The following is a 20459-nucleotide window of genomic DNA, read 5'->3' on the forward strand; positions in this document are numbered from 1 at the left end:
CTTTAAAAAATCAATTAGCATTTACAAATAGAGCTAATAGCATACATCATCCCAGCTAGATTTGATTGCACTTAACAAAAACACAAAAGGTGAGACTTAAAACTGAATATTTATCACTATGTTTGAAAGAAATTTTGAAAACAAAACCAACTTTTCACCAATATGCCATTAGGTACAATTTATGTCTGTTCAAGTCAAATTCACATTTGTATCTGTACTTCAGTTCAGTTCAAACAGGGCCAATTATGATGAACATTTAATATGCCATTTTTTCCCCTTTGCTATTTCATTACTACGAGACTTTGGCTACCCTGAAAGCCAAGTAAGCATAAATACTGTTGTGAATAAGAAGCCATATATAATCTTCCCATCAGACACGAAATGGAACTGATGGGTTCTTGCAAGATGGGAAACTTGCAAGATTCTGTTAAGACCTTGCAATAAAGTAGAATGACTTCATCTGGGTGTGCTTCCTCTCTGGACTATCTCGCAAGGCTGACATGAGTCTTGCAAATCTGAAAGTACATTTTTCCCCCATCACCTACTCTCAAGAAACTAGGGAGGGTCCCTTCTGAGATGTTTGTCTTGCCCACATTCCTTCTGTGGGCTCAGCTGCTTTTTATCTAACCATTCCCTGGCTGTTGCTCTTCCTCCTGTCTCCCACATACCATTATAGGGCCATCTCACCCTAAAATAATGTCTTTAAATTCAGTGACCCAAGAGAGTCCACCTACAGATACCTGAATGGATTTTGTCCATTCAGATAAATCAGGAAACACATGCGCTTAGATTTCTCTTGGCATGTGGGGCAAAACTGACCAATTGCTTTCCTTTTTTTTAAAAAAAAAAAGCAGGTATTTGCTCTTATCGGGATGGGGAACAGGATAAATCTTTCCACTAGACAAAACTCAGAAAGAAGTTTGCTTGTTCTACTCAAATTTTAGCAGGTTCATAGACATTTCAGTGCAGCATGATTCCAACAGGACAAATTAAGGGCACATTTCGTCTACTTAATGTTCACAGATCTCAGACAAACCAATTAAGAACTCAAGCAGAAAATTCTAAATACCCTCTGAATTTGGTAGGTAGTGGCTTTTTTGAAAGCAAGGTGGCAGAGCACAAACAATCAAAGCTTCCAACTCCGGCCAAGAAGTCCAGCAACCCATCAGTCCTATGGGAGCTGACAGTGCTTAGTCGGAAATCCCACACCGACTCAGAAAAACAGTTCCCAAGGTGGCTTGCTAACATGGCTCCTCACAGAAAGAGAGGGTCGTGGAGGCCATGGCCATTAAAAAACAACAACAACAACAAACCAATGTAAATGTTAGACTCTGTGTGCCTCATCTCATACTTGCCACTTGGGTGATTCCACACCATTCCTCAACACTCCTGGCACAATATCACTAGATCTAGAAATAAATAACTAAGATGAGAGTTTTCCTTCCCAGGGGTGGTACCCAAGCAGCGACCTCATTTTCTTTACTCAAGCTCCTTCAGGATGCTGTGTCCAACCAGATAGAATAGCAGACCTGAAAACAAGGCTAACGGTATTCCAGCAGTTGCAAAGATGAAAGACCAGCCATAATAAACAGATAGAGGAGTGTCATCTAGGCATCTTTCACTTCTTTCCAGTAGTATGTATTTACGGAGATCAGCAACAAATTCTTTCCACACCACAAACATAAATATGAGCAGGGCAAATAAACTTCCTGTTTGAGAGAGAGAGAATGAGAGAGGGGGGTGGGGAAAGAGGGGAGAGAAAAAAATATATCTGACACTGACAGCATAAAACATCCTGGCAAGAGAAAAATTTCAGGTAGTCTTCATTTAACGATGGTAATTGGGACTGGCAACTCTGTCACTAAGTGATGCAGTTATAAAGTGTGACATCATGTGACTGCACCAACTTATGACAGCAGTTCCAGCAGTCCCAGTTGCCATTGTTAGGTGAATCCTGTGCAGTCGCAGCGTCCCGTGGTCACGTGATCACCATTCGCAACCTCCTGCCGGCTTCCCCTTGGTTGGAAGCCAGCAGTGAAGGTCACAAATGGCGATCACATGACTATGGGATGCTGCAATGGACGCAACTACAAGGAATGGTTGTAAGTCCCCTCGTTCAGTGCTTTCATAACTTTGACCTATCACTAAACAAGTGGTCACTGAATGAAGACTACTGTACCTATACTTGCAATTGGTCTGAGTTGTTGTGATTGTTTTGCCCAAATGCTTCCTTTTCATTAAAGAGACTTTAAGTGCTGACAAGGTGGCTCCTGCCATCTTTAAAATATCTCCAAGTTCTGCAAGAGTTGCCAGTTGCTTTTAAATAATGGCAGAATTGAAGAGCCAGTGTGTATGTTCAACCTCTAAGCTTCTGAACCCCATTCCAACTCAAAGCTTACTTTTGACACAAACCTTCCTGTTAGACAGAACCATAGAATCAGAGGAGTGAAAGAAGTCTCTGAGGCCCAAAAGTGCTTGTATGCAGTGTGCTTGGTCCAAAAATGTTGCATGGACCTGCTGAAATGGACATGGTGTTGGAAAGATGCCCAGACTCAAGTCCCCACTCAACCAAGGGAATTCACTGCTGAATTTTCGGGAGTCACTATCTTTTACCCCAACCTGTCTCACAGAGTCACTGGTGAAAGGGTAAAATGAAGGAAGCTCTCTGTGTGCATAATCTTGAACCTAGAGTGGAAGGGCAGGTTTAAATATAGTAGATAAATCAAATTGGGATCGCTTATCTCACTCAGCTTTATATTTGCTGCAAACCTACAGATGTACAAATGACCTCACAATAACACCAGATTAGAACAAATAAAATGCAATTGCCAGTTAAAAACACAAAGTAGCAGAAGAAACGGCCAAAGCAAGGTTTTTCAGGTTATAAAATAATTGTCAGCTACTCTTCTGCCCTTAAAATGAAAAGCTTCTTCCAGAATTTCAGCTGACTAGCAGAATGATCAAATGAAGAAAGAAAATTCCGCAGAGGTTATAAAATGAGCTTTTAAGTATGAACTATATGAATTCCTATTTCTGCACCTTTGATTGTCCTCATTTTTTTGCATTTGGACCTCCTTTCTTATTGTTGTGAAGCAATTCAGATCATTGTAAGAAATATGCCCAGATTATCTCAAATCTTTTTTTCACTGCCAAAATCCTTGATCCCACAGATCTGCACAAGATTCTGTTATTATATTTCTTGTACTGCTACCTCTGTCGCTTTCTGATTTCTGAGATAGATTTTTTTATATATTCCTCCCCAAAAGTCTGCATTGGAATGAGTTTGATCCTCGGCAGCTCACTTGTTTCCCACTTCTTTGTCATTTGCAAAATAGATGCCGCCCAGAGTCACTTGTTGCGATGGGCGGCTGTAGAAATCAAATAAGTAAATAAAAAATGTTCTACAAATGTTGGACCAAATGGGTGTTGTTGTATTTTTGGATTCTTCTTTGCTTTCTATTTAGTGTGTCAGTCAGGGATCTCCATCTCATCTAGCATTTTCCTTCCTTCCAGCCAAAAATCATTTTAGAAACTTACAAAGCAAGTCAAAGATCATGAAAGCCTTCTTTTCAACAAAAACTTGTTTTTTGCAGACACACCCTGCATCAGTTGAAGCCTTTTTTTTTTTGAAGCAGGAAACTTTGGTCCCAGGGTCTCATGACCTGATCTTGCGTCTTCTCCCAGTTGTTTCTACCTGTCCAATTCGGTCTGTCAGGCTGGGCATGCTATGGGACCTGTCAGCCAAGGAATGTGAGCTGGTGGGGACTAGGAGGTATGCCTTCTCTGCTGTAGCCCTGGAACCTTCTCCCTTCAGAGATCAGGATGACCCCAACCCTGTTGGCCTTCCATAAGGCCATGAAGACCTGTTTATGTGCCTGGGCCTGGGACCCCGAGTGTGTTAAAGGCCCTATTTATTTATTTTATATTTCAAATTTGGTCACTGCCCATCTCATTCGAAGAGTGACTCTTGGCTATATTGACACCTATGGCAATTGTTTACCTGGCGAGCATATATATTAACTTTGTATTGTTTTAATTGTTTTGTGTTTTTTTTTATGATGGTACGCCACCCAGAGTCACTTGTTGAGATGGGCGGCTATAGAAATCAAATAAATAGAAATAAATAAATCTCTGGACTAGTGTCACTTGCTCTACATAGGGCTGCCCTTGAAGATCACTCAGAAGCTAGCATTTGACAGCCACCTCCTGGTAGGTATGAATGTCAGGATTTAGAGCGGAGAACCACACTGAGACAAGAAGCAGAAGCTCTAGTGTTTATTGTTCTACCCTACTAGACAGAATCCGCTAAACTGAAAGGCCCTAGCAAACTCTACTAGAAAAATACCCAGAAACCTAAGGTGGGTTTTTTCTGATCTTCTTGTCAGGGAGCCCAAGAGATTCAAGACTGTGCATGGGCCTTTCCCACTGAATAGGGCCCCCTCTTCTTCACCAGCAATCTCCACAACAATGAGCCTCTATAGCAAGATACACCTATTCTATGCAAGCTACATTGGCTGCCAGGTTGCTTCCAGTCCAGATCAAAGTGTTTATTATTATTTAATAATAATAATATCCTTATGGCTTGACTCTCCTCCACATGGAATCTGCCTGTCCTGTACGTGTGAGCCTGGGAAAGAAGGGTGAAGGCCCCTTCCCCCCCTGTGAGGCAAGAGGGGACTTCAAAATCAGCCCTTCTTTATGATGGCCTCAACCTATAGAACAGCTTGACCCCAAGCTTAGGCTGTGTCCATGTTCTCCTAACTTTTTAGACTCTGGGCAAGACCTTACTGTATTCTTCCATTGAACTTTTGGGGAGCAAGAGGTGATAGCCTGGGATGGTTGTTCTTCATGCTAGCTTTTAATTCCGGGATTGTCTTGCTTGCTGTGAACTGCTATACTGATTGTGGACTTAGACTATGTAATTGTGAGACACCCAGAGTCTTATTTACTCTAGTAAGTAATTAAATAAATAAATGTCCTGCCCCTGATCTCAGATTCACCTAATTCTAGAGATTGATATTTCAGGGCAGAGTGAGTGAGAATACTCTGGGACAGAAGACAGGTATGTTGGGGCAGATACATTGGGAACAATGGAAAAGGGGAGATATATCTCACACCATCCTCCCTTTCCTTTCAGAGGCACCCACTATACTATATATTCTCCAAAATTTGATCTGTAGCACAGAGACACCCAGCATGGATTCAGCTTTGCTTTGTTGTATCAGCCAAACAGACCCAATTCTTCCTCCATTTTTCCCCCCTCCAACCCCCTTCTGCCTGTATTTATGAAAGGCACAAGATTCACTCTGAATTTGCATCTCAGTGTTGATTTAGGTTAATCGTCTCTTCTGGGGAGAACTTAATTGTGAGAGAATTGAACCATGATATGAAACTTTTCTCCTTTCTATTCTCATAACAATTCTCAAGGGGCTAACCATAAGGCTTTCTAAGTTCCATCTTCTCACTCAAAGGGAAGCAGCACCTTACTTTTGAGTAAATTGTTCACTAAATCCTCATGCCTTCCTTTTGCAGTTCACAGCCTTGTGAAACTTCATTGGATAATTGCAAAGGCAAGTGAGTGAACTCCTGGCTTGCTTTAGAACTTATGGAGTTCATCTATAATTTGCTAATTACAGGGAAATGAACCTCAATCCCCTTTCTTCTCACCTCCATGCCTAGCAGAAACTTCAAAACTCTAATAAAAAATAATGAGATGTTGAGATCTTTCTTGGCAAATTTCGTGAGTGCAAAAGCACATGTATTATGAATAGTTTATAGCTGTCACAGTATGGAACTTTTAACTTTGAGAGAACAGTTTTGAATATAAATGGTATGCTATATTTTTCTACTGATTCCAGTTAAACAACCTCATGGAACTCTATTCATGAGCTGGAAGGAATAATTGAAGACCAAGCTAGTCATTACTGTTAAACCTACTGAGAAGTCTACCAAGGGGAGAGCCTATCATGAGCACAAATAACCTTTCACTTGGATTGCTACTGTTGTTCAAGACATATTCTTGGAATGTACAAGAACCCATCACAAATTTCTAGAGAGACAGACTACCACGTTTTGCTAAAACGGATGATTGACTGATATTCATATCCTGTCTTGCATGGAGTGGGCTGAACATGGCATACATACTGTTCTCTCCACTGGTTTTCCCCCCAGTAACAACTCTATAAAGTGAGTTGAACAGAGAGAGATTCCTCATGGTGTGAATAAAGTGGACAAACTATTTTCCCTTTCCCAAAATACTAGAATCAGAGGTCACCCAATGAAATTGACTCCTAGAAGAATCTGGGTAAATAAAAGGAAATTATTTTTTAAAGAATGCATAATTAAACTTGGGAATTCACTACCATGAGATATGATTTGGCTAGCTTTAAAAAAAGGGTAGGACCAATTCATTGAAGTGATGGGGGTCAACGGCTACTACCCTTGATGGCCATGGGACTGCCTCTGAATGCCATCTGCTAGGAGAGTAGTGGGCTTTCTCGTAGAGTAGGTTGGCCACTGTGAGAACAGACTGCTGGACCAGCTGGACATTGAGAGAGTAATTGGCCCAAAGTCATTTGGGGAGCTGAGGATGGACTTGAACCTGGGCCTTCCTGGTGTTAGTCTAACACCTTAACCACTACACCACACTGTCTGTCCCTCTGCAGGACAGAGAATGGCTCTTAATGATTTCCGCTGCAATCCATCTTTCTCTGCTGAAGAATCCACACCAACACAAACCCTCTGTTTGTAAAACAGATGTTTAAAACAGAAAGTATGCCTTTGAAAGAATACTAAAGGAGTGGTTAGCATTTTTTTTAGAGAAAAGCTGATATTTACCTAACCAGGAATGATATCAGGGACATTTCCATTAAAAAAAATCTATATAATCTAATTAATTACATACATTAGCAGAGGCTGAAGGCTGCAAACATAAATGGGTGCAGATTGTAATCTGTAAAAACAGGGACACAATTCTGTTTTCCCATGGCTGACAGTACTGATTGGCATGTCCTTTTGTTTGTAACTCTGCCAGGAGAATGGAAGACTGTCCTCTCCAGCATAATTCCCTTCTGGCACAGCTGTCATAGAGTTGCAGAGAACAGAAGAATGCAATGGTAGCATTTTATATAGGTTATGGAAAGATTCATCCTGCATGCTGTCCTCATTTGAATCATGTGCTTCCCCCAGATACAAGCTGCTTGGCAGTGGGTAAAGCATGGGGGTGGTGATATATATGGATGTGATGTGTTCAGATACATACTTTCTTGATACAAGAAGGAATGTCATTTCATTATGTGAAATGAGTTCAGATCCCAGTAAAGGGTTGAACATACCCTATATAAGACCTAACCCATGGGGGCTTGTGTTATGCCTGACAAGTTTCAACAAGAAGAAACTGGTTATAAAGTGCCTCCCAGTGGGCAACAGTGAATGAAACTTCTATAATGCAAAGGTGTACACACACACACAGACACACCAGGGATGGGAGGTCAATGAAGCACAGACAAATTAACACTGGTGGCTGTCTTGTCTGAGAATGCAAACAAAATAAGAAAAGAAGGTGTACCATTCTTGGCTTCCATAGCTATATCTGTCCTCCAATGTTCCTTTGAAAAGGTGAAGATGCCCCTCTGTTGAACAAATTGGGTGATTACCAATTACCAAAACCTGCATGGATTGGATGATCCATGCCGGGTTTTTTGGCAGTGGTACTGTTGGGATTTTCTATTGGCTTCTCGGATGCTTTCTGACTTCCCATTCTAGCCAAGAGGAAGGGAACGTCCTACCAATCTCCCATCCAAGGATTAAATAGGCCTGACCCTGTTTGGCTTCCAAATCCATACAAAATGAAACCACTGTGCCACTTCCTGAGGTTCAGAGGGTACAAGGACAAACAACATATGTACCTGGCCTCAGAAAGTCATACGACTGAGTTCTTAACAGCAGCCTTAAGGTTACAACACACATGGGAAATCCAGTTAGCTTCTTAGTGTTTGGTGTTAACATTTCCTTTGCTGTTGTGATTTCAATCATCAGCATTCCCTGCCTTCTCTTCCTCTGCATATTATTGCTGTGATTTTATTGTATGCCATCTTTTTAAAAGCAGGAATGAGCAATTTGTATCCCATGGCTTAATTTCAAAGGTCTCTTCAAGACTGTGTATGTGTGCGTACATGCGTGTGTGTGTGAGAGAGAGAGAGAGAGAGAGAGAGAGAGAGAGAGAGAGAGAGAGAGAGAGAGAGAGAGAGAGAAAAGAATGAGTGAGCTTGGAAAAAAAGCTGCACCTCTCAATAAAACCCATAGAAAGGCAACTCCAACATTACTCTTTAACTCCTGAAAGCCCCCTTAGATAGTTCATCACCCCGGCCTAGACATCTCTTCTTGACATGTGGAAATTAGCCTTTAATGAGGCTATTTTATTTTTTTCCTGGATATGCAAGCCAAAAGGCAATCCTTGCAAACTAAGCTTCATATGTCAAACATGGTTAAGAACATCTGGTAGCAGAGCTGTTGTTGGGTCGCTGAGTTACATTCCTTTGGAAGGCAAGTTGGCAACAAAGCCAAGAAGGAACTCAGTGAGGAAAATAAAACACAAGCAATCAGTATCAAACAGCTTTCACTTCTTTCAGTTGAATAACCTTCTCTGACTACTTCAAGCAAGGTGGGTCTTTTTTCTTCTTTTTTTCCCTGAAAGAGTTTTCCAAAACAATCACCCAGCAAGTTTTGTTAAGGTAGCTGGCTACCTACTAGGTTGATGTGCTAAAAATACAAGTAATTGTGGTCCATTCTTAGAAGGAAAGAGTCTAATGCAATCAAATCTTCTTAGAAAGAAGGAGCCTAATGTGATAACATCTGAAACCCATGGCTGTAATCGGGGAAAAGCAGCTTTCTGTTTGCAGTCTGATCCATTTTAGCCACTTTGAACATGAAGTTCCACAAGTTTTAAAGCTTATTTTTTCCTTCTCCCGCCTTGAAAACATATCCCTCCACTTAGGCCATAATCTGGTTATTAGGGCTGACTTATAAACATATCATGTCCACTCCTGCTTCAGCTCAAGTTGCTGAGCCTTCTTGATTTTAAAAAAAAGTGGGATACTTTGAAATATAGCTCACGTGCTCTTCAGTTCTGAAAGATAATACAAATAATATCCGTTGGTCTTAACTACTCTATATTTTGAATTTCTCATGAACAAGCCTTGCGAAAAGGATCTAGTTCATAATTTGGCAACATTTGGTCAAGGGGGAGCTGTAGGATAAATCTGGAATTTTGAAAGCCAGTCATGGGCATTTTCATAAAATGAATGCTGGGTTGGGGAGACATTTTCATCCCAAAGAGAGCCCGCTGCTTCAGCCAAAAGAAAGTTGGCAAGTCTTGACATAGTCTCTGTCACACCAATGAACTTCTTTCTCTTAGGATAGAGGGTTTTTTTTTAAAACAAAACTGAGCTTACCCCATTCTTATTTCCTAAAAAAGTCAATGGGACTGTTATAAAGGTTGGCTTTTCACTCCTTCCCATTTTTCTCTCTCTTCTTTTTTTTTAACTAAAATCGTGGGCATCACATTGCCAGTTCTCTGATTTAGAGACTTAAAAAAAAAATAAACTTAGAGACACGTAAAGGACACATGCTAAAACTCTATACTCAGTTTAACAAGACCCAACTGTTGCATTCACTTAATGAATGACACCTAATGTAATGGCCTGGTTCATGCAACTTGCTAAGACAATGCAGGTTTCCTCAACATTCTGATCCACAAACTACCCAACTGAAACAAGGCATCTTGGGAAAACCTAGCACATGTGGATCAAGAGGGTCAGCTAGGTAGCAAAGAAAAAAGGACCATTTGCTAGTTGAAATTGGGAAGAACACTGATGAGGTTGAAGCTCCAGACCACTTAAAGAAGAGCAGCTTTTATTATTTTATATGGTTGCATGAACTTTGCCTTTTACATCTGGTTTTTACCCCAAAGGCTTAAAAATCCCTCCCCCCTCAAATCTGATAATGAGGCCACCAAATTATGGGGGAGCATTCCAGAATATTATTTCAGTGCAGAAAGCTTTACTTCAGGACTTCAAAGGACACCGTCCTGATTTCCTGTCTCAGAACTTAACTCTCCAGACAAATTTCCCTCTTGATGAATTATAAGCACTTTCACCTTCCTCAGAGGAACAATTACTGGGATACAAAAGTTAATTACAACCAATCTGCCATCCACAGCAGATGACAAATAAGGCTCTCCCCTTGTGACTACCGTACTGAATAAGAATATGAAGACAGACAGACAGACAGACAAAATAATTAGCAAATCTACAGTAAATACTACAGGACTAAAATATGTGGCTTTTTAGCCAAAGTTGCCTTGTTGCTGTTATTTATTTATTTTACAGTATTCATATACTGCAGGGAATTTGGGCTATGCACAAAAAGTTCATAATACTGATACTGTACTTTCCACATATTTAAATATTGCTTGTCATAAAACTAAATGGTCACCCACAGTTCCTCATTCTGGGCCAGAATAAGGCTACTAGTCAATCCAAATGTAAAATTTCCTGAAAGGTGCTAAAAGATTAGTGTCCACACGTATTCTCATCACTCGAGCCATTTGAGCCATTTGCTGGCATTCAAATGAACTCCTTTAAAATAGTGATTGGACCCTGGGTGCAAGGTCTCATCCCAGCCTGTGCGTGCGTGCGTGTTTGTGTCTGTGTTTTAAAGATGTTCCTAGGTAAAGGGCCTATTTACATAATTGGCAGGTGTGTATGAAATCAGTGCAGAACAGTAACTCCATTTAAATGATTCTACTTGGAAGCTCAATCTGTATCATCGGACTGATTCAGAAAATCATGCTTGCAAAGAAATCACGTAATTCCGGTTCTGCTGTAAGGAACCCTGATGAAGCAAGGCCAAACTAAAGGAGAATTCCGTCCAACGCGTTATGCACACCGTTATGTACCATGGTTCTCCAGTAATGTACTAACACAGGGATCGACAGGGTGTTCTCCAAAAGGACTGCGACTTTTTTTAAGCCGAACAGTGTTGCCCATGTCTTTGCAGGCCAGAAGGATGTCTCCTGGTCTGCTTCTTAAGAACTTTGGATGAGCATATTCTCAGCCCATCTGCTTTTAGAACATCTGCCGTGCCCTTGTCTGCAAGAATTACAAGTCAGATAATAAGCTTAAAAGATACTGCATTCCCTTCAAGTAGCAAGCAAGCATCAAACTAAGATCCAAAGCCAGCTCTCCATCTATGGGGGGAAGGATCCAAACCAGCTTCCTGCAACCCAGAGACCTTCCAGTGCACTGGGACTACAAGTCCCAAAATCCACAAGAACCGGTCTAGGATTCTACAGCTTTTAATTCCAGTTGTTCTGAAGAGCGGTGGCTTGGGGAAGGTTATTAAAAACGTGCAACTGCCTTTGTTGTTAAATGCACATTATGTTTCAAGTCTCTTCCTTTTTTTATGCACATTTGCATTCTGTTATACAGATAGTCCTTGCTTAACAACCATTCGTTTAGTGATGGTTCAGATTTATGACAGTGCTGGAAAAACCGACTGGTCCTCACTTTTACAACTGTCACAGCACTTCCCCCCCTGGTCACATGGTCATGATTTGGGTGCTTGGCAACCAGTTCACATTTATGACCATCACAGCATCATATGGTCACGTGATCACCATTTTTTACCTTCCCAGCCAGCTTCTGGCGAGCAAAATCAATGGGGAAACGTGTTATTCACTTAACAGCCATGTGGTTCACTTAACACCCATGGTGACTCGCTTAATAACCACTGCAAAAAAGGTCATAAATTTGGGTTGTATTTGCTTAATGACCGCTTCACTTAGCGACCAAAGTTCTGGTCCCAATTGTGGTCTTTAAATGAGGACCACCTGCACATGCATGCCCAGGATTTTAGCATTCCAGGCAACTAAAATGGTGAACACTAAATTGGCCACTTACCAGCAGCAATAAGGAATCCACCTCCAACTTTATAGAATCTTGCATTGACAAAGGGCACACCACACACCAACAAAAACACTCCTACAAGGCTGGCAGTGATAGCCAGTACAATCAGTGCTGTCCAGAAGCCCCTGTACACTGTGCATGGAGGGAAAAGACACACCAAAAATTGAGTGAAAGGCTGAGTCAAGCCGCAGAATCAGAATACATGAAAAAAATCAATACAGGGAGATCCCACTTTCACCCACCACCACCGACCAGGAAGAGAGAGAAACAGGCTAATACGCATTCTAGCTTTCTCATAAGTAAGTAGGGATTGGGTTTTATTGGATGTAAAGTTTCAATGTGCTGGAAGCGTCACATACTTGCACGTTTTAGCACTCACCGTTATGCCAGATAGTTCAGGATGTACAGTGTGGCAGACACGGTACTATAAGTGCTGGGCAGATCCATCTCTTGCTGTTTGCAAAGGGTCAAATTGCAGTTTATGACATGCATGATCATATAGAATGTGAAAGGTGAAAGGTCCCCTGTGCAAGCACCGAGTCAGGTCTGACCCTTTGGAGGGACGCCGCTTTCACAATGTTTTCTCGGCAGACTATAGAGCGGGGTGGTTTGCCACTGCCTTCCCCGGTCGTAATTACCTTTCCCCCGGCGAGCTGGGCGCTCATTTTACCGACCTCGGAAGGACGGGAGGCTGAGTCTACCTGAGCCGGCTACCTGAGAATCCAGCTTCCACTGGATTCAGGTCCAACTCAGGTCGCAGGGAGATTTCAGCTGCAGTACTGCCGCCTACCACTCTGTGCCACACAAGGCTCTCATATAGAATGTATCTGAATATTTTTAAGGAAATCGAAAGCTGGAAAAGGCCATTATATTCAGGACTGTGGTCCTTCAGTCTTTTTCCTTTCACACGAAGATCTCATGTGACTTCCCAAACTTTTCTCTTTTTTTTTTTTTTTTAGAAGGAAAGTTGTAGCTGAAGTGATGACTATTAACATCTCATAGCAAATAGCAGCTTTGGAAGTGGGAGTAGAATTTTCTTAGGACTAGAGAACAGGAAAGAATTAAGTCCTCCTTTCTACATTATAGACCCAACCATGATCAGGCCAGCCAGCCAGCCAGCAATATTGCAAGTGCCATTTTGAACAGATATATCATCTAAAAGCAGGTAACCAAGATGGCATCCTGTTCTAGAGAGTTGCATGTACTTACAAAGTGTCCTGCTTTGTAAGTACATCAGGAGGCCAAGGCCACCCCAAACACTGGTTCATTCCACCTAATGGTAGGACCAGCCCTCTCCACATTCATAAACCTTTCGAGATGTGGCAGGTGAAAAGATTCAACATATAGTTGCATATATGTTGCACCTATATAGCTTGGATACAACAGGGTTGTATTCCTGTGCTTAGCTTAATGAACCACAACGCTCCTGAAAAACCAACTCAGAAAGAGACTTTGTGGCATGAACCTATGCACTTTTACTCAGAAGAAGGTCAAGCTGAGATTAAATGTTTAGTGAAATAGGCTGGGAATATAGTGTCATTCAGAAGCCTGAATCTCTGTTACCCTGGCTAAAAGAGGCAGGAGACTACATTGCTAGAAAGGGGGCATTCCTTCAGCTGTGAGAAATTCACATTTCTAAAAGCAAATAAGCATGACGACAGTTTGCAGACAAAACCAGCTAGCTACTGGTACACATAATAGAGGTGAAGTAGCTTTCCCCCTCTGAATCTCAGGAAGGCAGATTTAGGGCGTATTACCACACATCTGCTGCACATCTTAGCACATTGATGATGCCTAGGTATGAAGAATATGTTACTGATTCAACTTTTCCTCTGAACATACCTGCAGTTGCATCGTAGGAGGGGTGAGGATGAGGCCCAAGCACAATAGGCATTGGAAACAGGTAGGCGTGCATGCAGTGCTTAGGATGGGCTTGGCTGGCTGGAGAAGAAAAGAGAAATCTCTTTTAGTCTGTTTTCTATATAGCCGAGCAGCTGCATTCCAACCCTGCACATACATTAATGCAAAGCTTGCTTATATAAGGCAACCCAACTGTTTTCTTTAACATGGTGCCCAATTCTTCCTTCCAGTTTCTTGACATTCTTTTCCACTGCAAAAAGGGGTTCTGTCTTGCTTGAGCTCCTAGGAATTTCAAAATCTTTGGACGATGTTTTGAGAATATTTTATGGATGCTACTTCTTTATGTGGGTTATAATATTACCTCCCCGCTACTCTGCAGCTGCCCTGCCCTCCCTTGCTTCTTCATCTGTCAAAGTCCTGTGGGAATGCTATCCTATGTAATATCTTCCCTTGGGACTCCACAGAAATGTGGGAAGCCAAGGAGGGTGCAACCTGTAAGATGATTGCCTCATCTAATTGGTGACTGCAACACTCACCTATCTCCTTCAAGTATCTCACAAGTAAGATAAATGCAAGAACAAGTAACTGCCTTAATATTGCAGTGGCAACATTATCTTCTGAGGTCAAATTAGATCAACCCTCAAACTCTCTTCTTACTGAAGCAGTCTTGAATCCCTTCCTTGGACACAAAAGTAGCCAGAACAGTAACAAAATAGTGAAATTTATTCCCAGAGTGCTGTCACAAGACTCAGCTTCTCATGTCACCATCTTAACTCAAGTAATTACATAGTTCAGAATACAGTGGTGGGCCACAGATGCTCAGCTGTATTAGGAATCAAGGGAGATCCCTCCAAGTCTACCGTTTGCTATCTTGAAGTTCACTGTGAGATTTAGTAAGCTTTTCATGTGAAAAGCTACTGAAGAGAAGCCCAAACTCTTGCAAGAGAATGCATTACTCTTCTGGAAAGCTACACATTTTCTGAAGCTCTTCTGGATCCTTCTAAAATTAGTTGAATTGCAAATTCAGCCTTTGGCAAAACTTGAATGGTTTTTCAGAGTTTACCCTTTACTCATGAAGCAATTATCTAGGTAATGGTCTTTAGTTATCTTCACACATTATAACTGAGTTCATGTACCATGTTAAGCTGTGGTGTGCTTGAGCATGGTTTCTGGAATAAGCAACAACTGGCTAGGTTTACAGAACATCCTTAGCCATAATGCATAGTTTACAAACCATAATTCACCCAATTTGCAAAGACAGATGAAGACACATTATGGTCTAGCAACTTACTTATACTTGCTTATGGCTCTGTTTGAGGGCCACTGAATTTCCAAGTAGTTCTTCTTTCCATGGAATAACTTTCTATAATGCATACATGCAGTTTGACCACATGTTAGTAACAACATTAGGAGCTAAAAGAGAACAGATGCAAGCTTTCTGCACATTTGCCAAGGAAGCTTGCAATTACAGACCTAATTCAGAACTGATGACTTAGATGTTACTTGCATGTGTGAAACATTAAATGTCACATACACCTTAATTTTCCCAAGAGAAGCAAAATAGGGTATAGACCCAAATCTGCTTAATGAAACACTTCATACAGATTGCAAAATGTAACTCTTTTCAATAGCAACCTTAAGATAGGATGTTGCAGAAAGCTGAGTTCTTAGCACAACCTGCCATATTAAATACTCACATCTCTAATTGCTGCTCCTTACGTAGCTAGCGTGAAACCAGTATGAAAAACATGGATTATCAGCATGTTCAGAAAACTCCCCAAAGGAAAAGAAAAAGAATGCCCATGCACACTGGCCCCAGAATGGTGACCAATTGTAGAGGAAAGAAAGAAAAGCATGTAATGGAAGAATGGTTGAAATATTAAATGGATGTATTTCACTCTACAATATTTTTTTGCAGTTTCTACACTTTTGCTTGATGAAATAGGCTTTCCTTTGTGTGTGTGTGTCAATAATAATAATAATAATGATAATAATAATGATTGAATTTCCCTTATTTTGTCCCCAAGCCAACTGGGCAGTGTTACACCATCTGCACCACTGTGGCTCCTCTTTCAGAGTTTCTGACAACATCCCAGGAACCAAAGGGCTTCATGATTCTAGAGAAGTCCCATCAGTATCAATGCCCCCAAAGCTTATCATGATGAACAGTAATAGGATGAACGTTCAACAAATTAATTAATGATTATCCACTTTACTTTAAAATGTTTCCCACAGAATAAGAGCACTTCATAATAAATGGACATTCCTTCATGCAAAGTGACTAATGAAATTTCTACTGCATTAATTATTGCAACTGCATAAAGAAGCGGGGGAAAAGAATCCAGCCAAATGAATTTGCTGTGATCGGTCTCATTAACACAGACACCAAAAGTAATAAAAGATCTCTTAGTTATCTTCTCTATCTCAGGCCATGGGAATGCATCTCAAGTGATGTTTAATTTGATCATTTGACTTAAGGTAATATCCTGTTAAACAATGCATTATAATAATTAGGTTTGGAAGTCCTTGATTATTACATTAATGTGCAATCCAGAATTATCTGCACTTTATCAACTGTCTCTAGGAATACAAGGCAAGGAATAATCTTAAGACTGTATTGCTATGCTTTGCACATTTACTTATAAGTAAACTCTAGGAGGCCAAAGGGGGTGAACTTTCCAAGTAAATGTGCATGGATTGGAAACTAATCCAAAGAAATCATATTGATTCATTTGGGGGAATTTAAAGTATTGTGGCATATTGGCTTTAACAGGTTTATGGCATCGGCAGCGCTATTGCCTCCCTCCCAAGTAGACTGGACTGCAATCCTTATCGTCCCCAAACTCCAATCATAATAATAATGGAAGTTATTCTATAAGATATTTGGAAGCATCTGGTTGGAGATGGCTGGAATATTTTTTTAAGCATCATTGTCCAGATCCTATGTATGCTCCACATTTAAAATGTGAACTATAATGAATTAGAAAATCTCCGTTGCTTGTGGATCATTTGACACCTGCAAGTTCTATTCAAATGGCCTTCGATAAGGGTGCAGAATGGTCAGTGATACCTGTACTGGGCCCTCTTCTTGAGCTATGACCAGTTTTGATTTTTTAGAACAACAACATGCCTTAAATATTCCACAATGACCCCAGCAACTTCCAAATGGTCCATGGGGAGGGATAGAATGGGGCTGAAAATTGCTGAAAAAGACCATTGATCACTGCTGTAATAGCATTTTAGGAGGAACGCAGGTCCACTGATAAGCAAAATGGAGTTATCTGTATGCATGGAGAAATCTCAGGTTTAGATTTTAAAAGAACTTTAAAAGCAGTGAGGTGAGGAGATAGGCATCTTCTCCTAACCACAACGATGCCAAAACGATGGAATGTACACTGTGACATTACGATGTGAGTTCCCCCCTTTCATACTTGCATAGTGATGTTTCATTCCTTGCCCCTCCTTTACCCCATTCCAGGGATGCCTATTTGGAAGTGAGGGGTGGGGGGAGGAATCCAAGATGACCTACTGAGAAAAAAACCATCAGGTATGGTAAGTCAGGGTCCTACAGCAGGACAAACTACAGCAGGGTTTCTCAGCCAGGGTTCTGTGGAACACCAGGGTTCCACAAGAGGTCCCTAGGGGTTCCCTGGGAGATCATGATTTATTTTAAAAATTATTTCAAATTTGGGCAACTTTATATTAAAGAGGTAAGTTTCATTCTTTATTTTTAGTTTAAGAACACCGTTAGTGCACATCTACAGGCCTACCCATGAACAAATATAATAATCTTGTAACTTCTGGCCTATATTTGAGCCTGAACGTGCAGGCGTTCCCCAAGGCCTGGAAGATATTTCAAGGGTTCCTCCAGGGACAAAAGGTTGAGAAAGGCTGAGCTAGACAAATGGGCTATAACCCAAAACAGAAGAGTTCCAATGAAGAGATCAGAATATACTGTAACTCTGATCTATATTCCTCTTGTACTCACTAAACCAGAAGTTCCATATAGTCTCTCTGTAATCTTCACCAAAGAACCAGCATCTCCAAAAGAAACCTTCATGGTGAAATGTCAGGATCTCTTTGCCATCTTCTTTCCAGTCTTGCTTCCCATCCTGTTTTCAAAGCAAGCCAAAACCATTTAGAAATATGATGGAAACGATTGGGTTTCATCAGCTTTCCACCCAGCACACAAGCTACCTGCAATTTCATAGTGTAACATTCACAGGCTGAGGGTGACAAAATGGAATTTGCAGCCACAAAGAAGCTGCCATGACATAAAATGCAGCTATATAAGATGGCAAGAATGGCTTTTTGATGCCCTGCAGGATCGGGCTAATAGGAACTGAAGTCCAACTTTAGAAAATGCAAGCTTACCATTACCAGTTATACAGAGAAATCTGTGATTTTCTTATCCATTTAGGAAACTTTCTCAAATGAAAATAATTTTAAAAGCTGCAAAAACTCTGCTTGCTCTTTCGTATGTGGGTATAAGATATTGTTGTTGATGATAATAATAATAACTCAGTAATAATAATGTACATTTCCCCCGAAGCACTCTCAGACTGCCAGACTAATTATTCTGGAGATCCTTCCACGTTCAAAAATAGTTGTGCTACTATCTATTTGTTCATAAGCCTACAGCTCCCAATGGGAACATTGCTACACATCTGACTTAATAAAGGATTATTCTCCATATGAACAGCAACCCAATGCCAAGCTGCTACAAAACTTCTTTTTAAAGAGGAGTCCATCATATTTCTGAATCAAATTCACTTTTGGAACTGAATCAGAAAGTTGAATCTAACGCTTCCCGTTCCGGTAGAATTAAATTGGCCGAATAAGTGATTCATATTGACTTTGTGGAATCAGAATCACTGAACAGGATCAGATCAACAGCTTGAATCAAAATGACAATTCAGTTCAGATCAGAGCCAATCCAAGCACTTCGACTTCTAGGGCAGATCTGCATTCAAGATTGAGAAGCAATGCATTTTCCACATTTTTGTTCTCTGTGGGGAGGCACATTCTCTTAGGCTTACCGTTTGAGGGGCAGATATTTTTTCTCTGATATCTCCTTATTTTCTTCCACCTTCTCTAATACTCTTTCCAGGTGAATTTCACCAGAGATCTGAACTGCTCAGTTGCAGTCCATTTTAGAAATTAGGTGAAGGGTGGCCTGTGGATTTCAGGTTACTGTTTCCCTCCAACCCCCATTTTAGTTCTATAAGAAGAAAAAGTCAGTGGCTTGGGAGTACCTGGTCAACCATTATGCCCTTAGTAGCAAACTGAGCTATGCACAAATCAGTTTTCCCAGTATTTCCACAGTATTTCCCACCCTATTTCTATTTAAATGATCATCACAACTTCTGAATTTGCATCTTAGCTTGCAAAATTGTGTATGCACATTTTCTGTCAACCTTAGTTCTCTTTTGGGGGGAAGAAGGATTCATTAGCCTGGGGGCTCATAACATTGTTTCCTCTTCCCAAATGTGTTGGGCAGAAATATTGTACACCTAAACATTCTCCTCTTCTTCTTTTGCTGGGAAAATCATTAAGAAGTCAAAGAAAAGGCAGGGAGGATGGGGGAGGGACTGAAAGCTGTTTAGCCACTTGTTTTCTGCAGGAATGTTCCTAATTTTTAAATAAAATGATTGATGAATTAATCCACTGAAGCTTACAGGGTTGATCAATTAAATCTACATGTTAGGAAAACAGAATAGCAGACTCTGCAATCCAACAGCTTAAGAATGGATTCTAACTCAAGAGTACATAGAGTGGCTTTCTATTTGAGACTGAAATTCCCAACTTCCAAGTTTTCCTCTCGTTTCCAACAGCATCCTTCAAATAATGGTACTCCCAACCTATTTATCCTGGAGTTACAGGGTTTGGGTTTTGTTTTGTTTTTTTCTTTACCTCTTCAGAGAAGTGACTGCTGTTCTTCGCTTCAAATCCGCCACACTTTTCCGTCACCAGCAGCCAGTAATCTGTCCCAAAGGCTACTAGAAAAAGGAAGACGCCAAAGACTCCCAGTATCGCAGCTAAAAATGCTGCTATTTTGATCTTCATGGTGGAAAAGCAAGGGGAAAGAGGGCTTGAGCCAAGGAGCCTAGAAGGGTGAAGTTTTAAAAAAAAATAAAGAAAACATGCAGGAGTTGAGTGTGACAGGAGAGGAGCTGAAAGGAATGGAGATCTATTTTAAGAATGGGACTGGCAACATTTCACATGCGTGCGCATTTCACAGGGCAGCAAGGAGACAGCTATCAAAGGCAAATGGTTTGAGGTTCCAAACAGCTGAGGCATTTCAAGTAGGATTATGGATGAGGGCTGGACCGAGATGCTTCTCCCCTGAGACTTCATGCTTGGGGTTTTCTGCTTCATGCGTCCAACTAGTTGGTCTGTGTCAGGTTACAACACGGCTGACCCGGATGGATGGGCACCACTGCTACCTTATTTGTTTATTGATATTGATATTTTGAATTTAGTCACTGCCCATCTCGCTCAGAGAGCAACTCTGGGCAGTTTACAATAAAACTAGAATAAATAAAGATTAAAATACAATAAAAACAGTACTCTTAGGTAGAAATATAAAATCTAAGGGATGTTAAAAACTTCTTAATTCAATTCATGGGAGCT

At 40.9% G+C, this 20459-nt stretch overlaps 1 protein-coding gene across 1 annotated transcript; it reads right to left on the minus strand.

Moving 5' to 3' along the window:
• Window positions 1–1373: 1373 nt before the first annotated feature.
• Window positions 1374–19911, minus strand: LOC134504463 (transmembrane protein 182-like). Its single transcript, XM_063313692.1, has 5 exons — window positions 19740–19911; window positions 17815–17938; window positions 13809–13907; window positions 11961–12098; window positions 1374–1709 (listed from the first exon to the last, which is right to left on the minus strand). Exons 1-5 carry the CDS (start codon window positions 19890–19892, stop codon window positions 1480–1482), a joined length of 744 nt encoding a protein of 247 aa, XP_063169762.1. The 5' UTR covers window positions 19893–19911; the 3' UTR covers window positions 1374–1479.
• Between the last annotated feature and the right edge of the window lie 548 nt (window positions 19912–20459).

Source organism: Candoia aspera, chromosome 12, assembly GCF_035149785.1.
Source record: "Candoia aspera isolate rCanAsp1 chromosome 12, rCanAsp1.hap2, whole genome shotgun sequence".
Lineage (NCBI taxonomy): Eukaryota > Metazoa > Chordata > Lepidosauria > Squamata > Boidae > Candoia > Candoia aspera.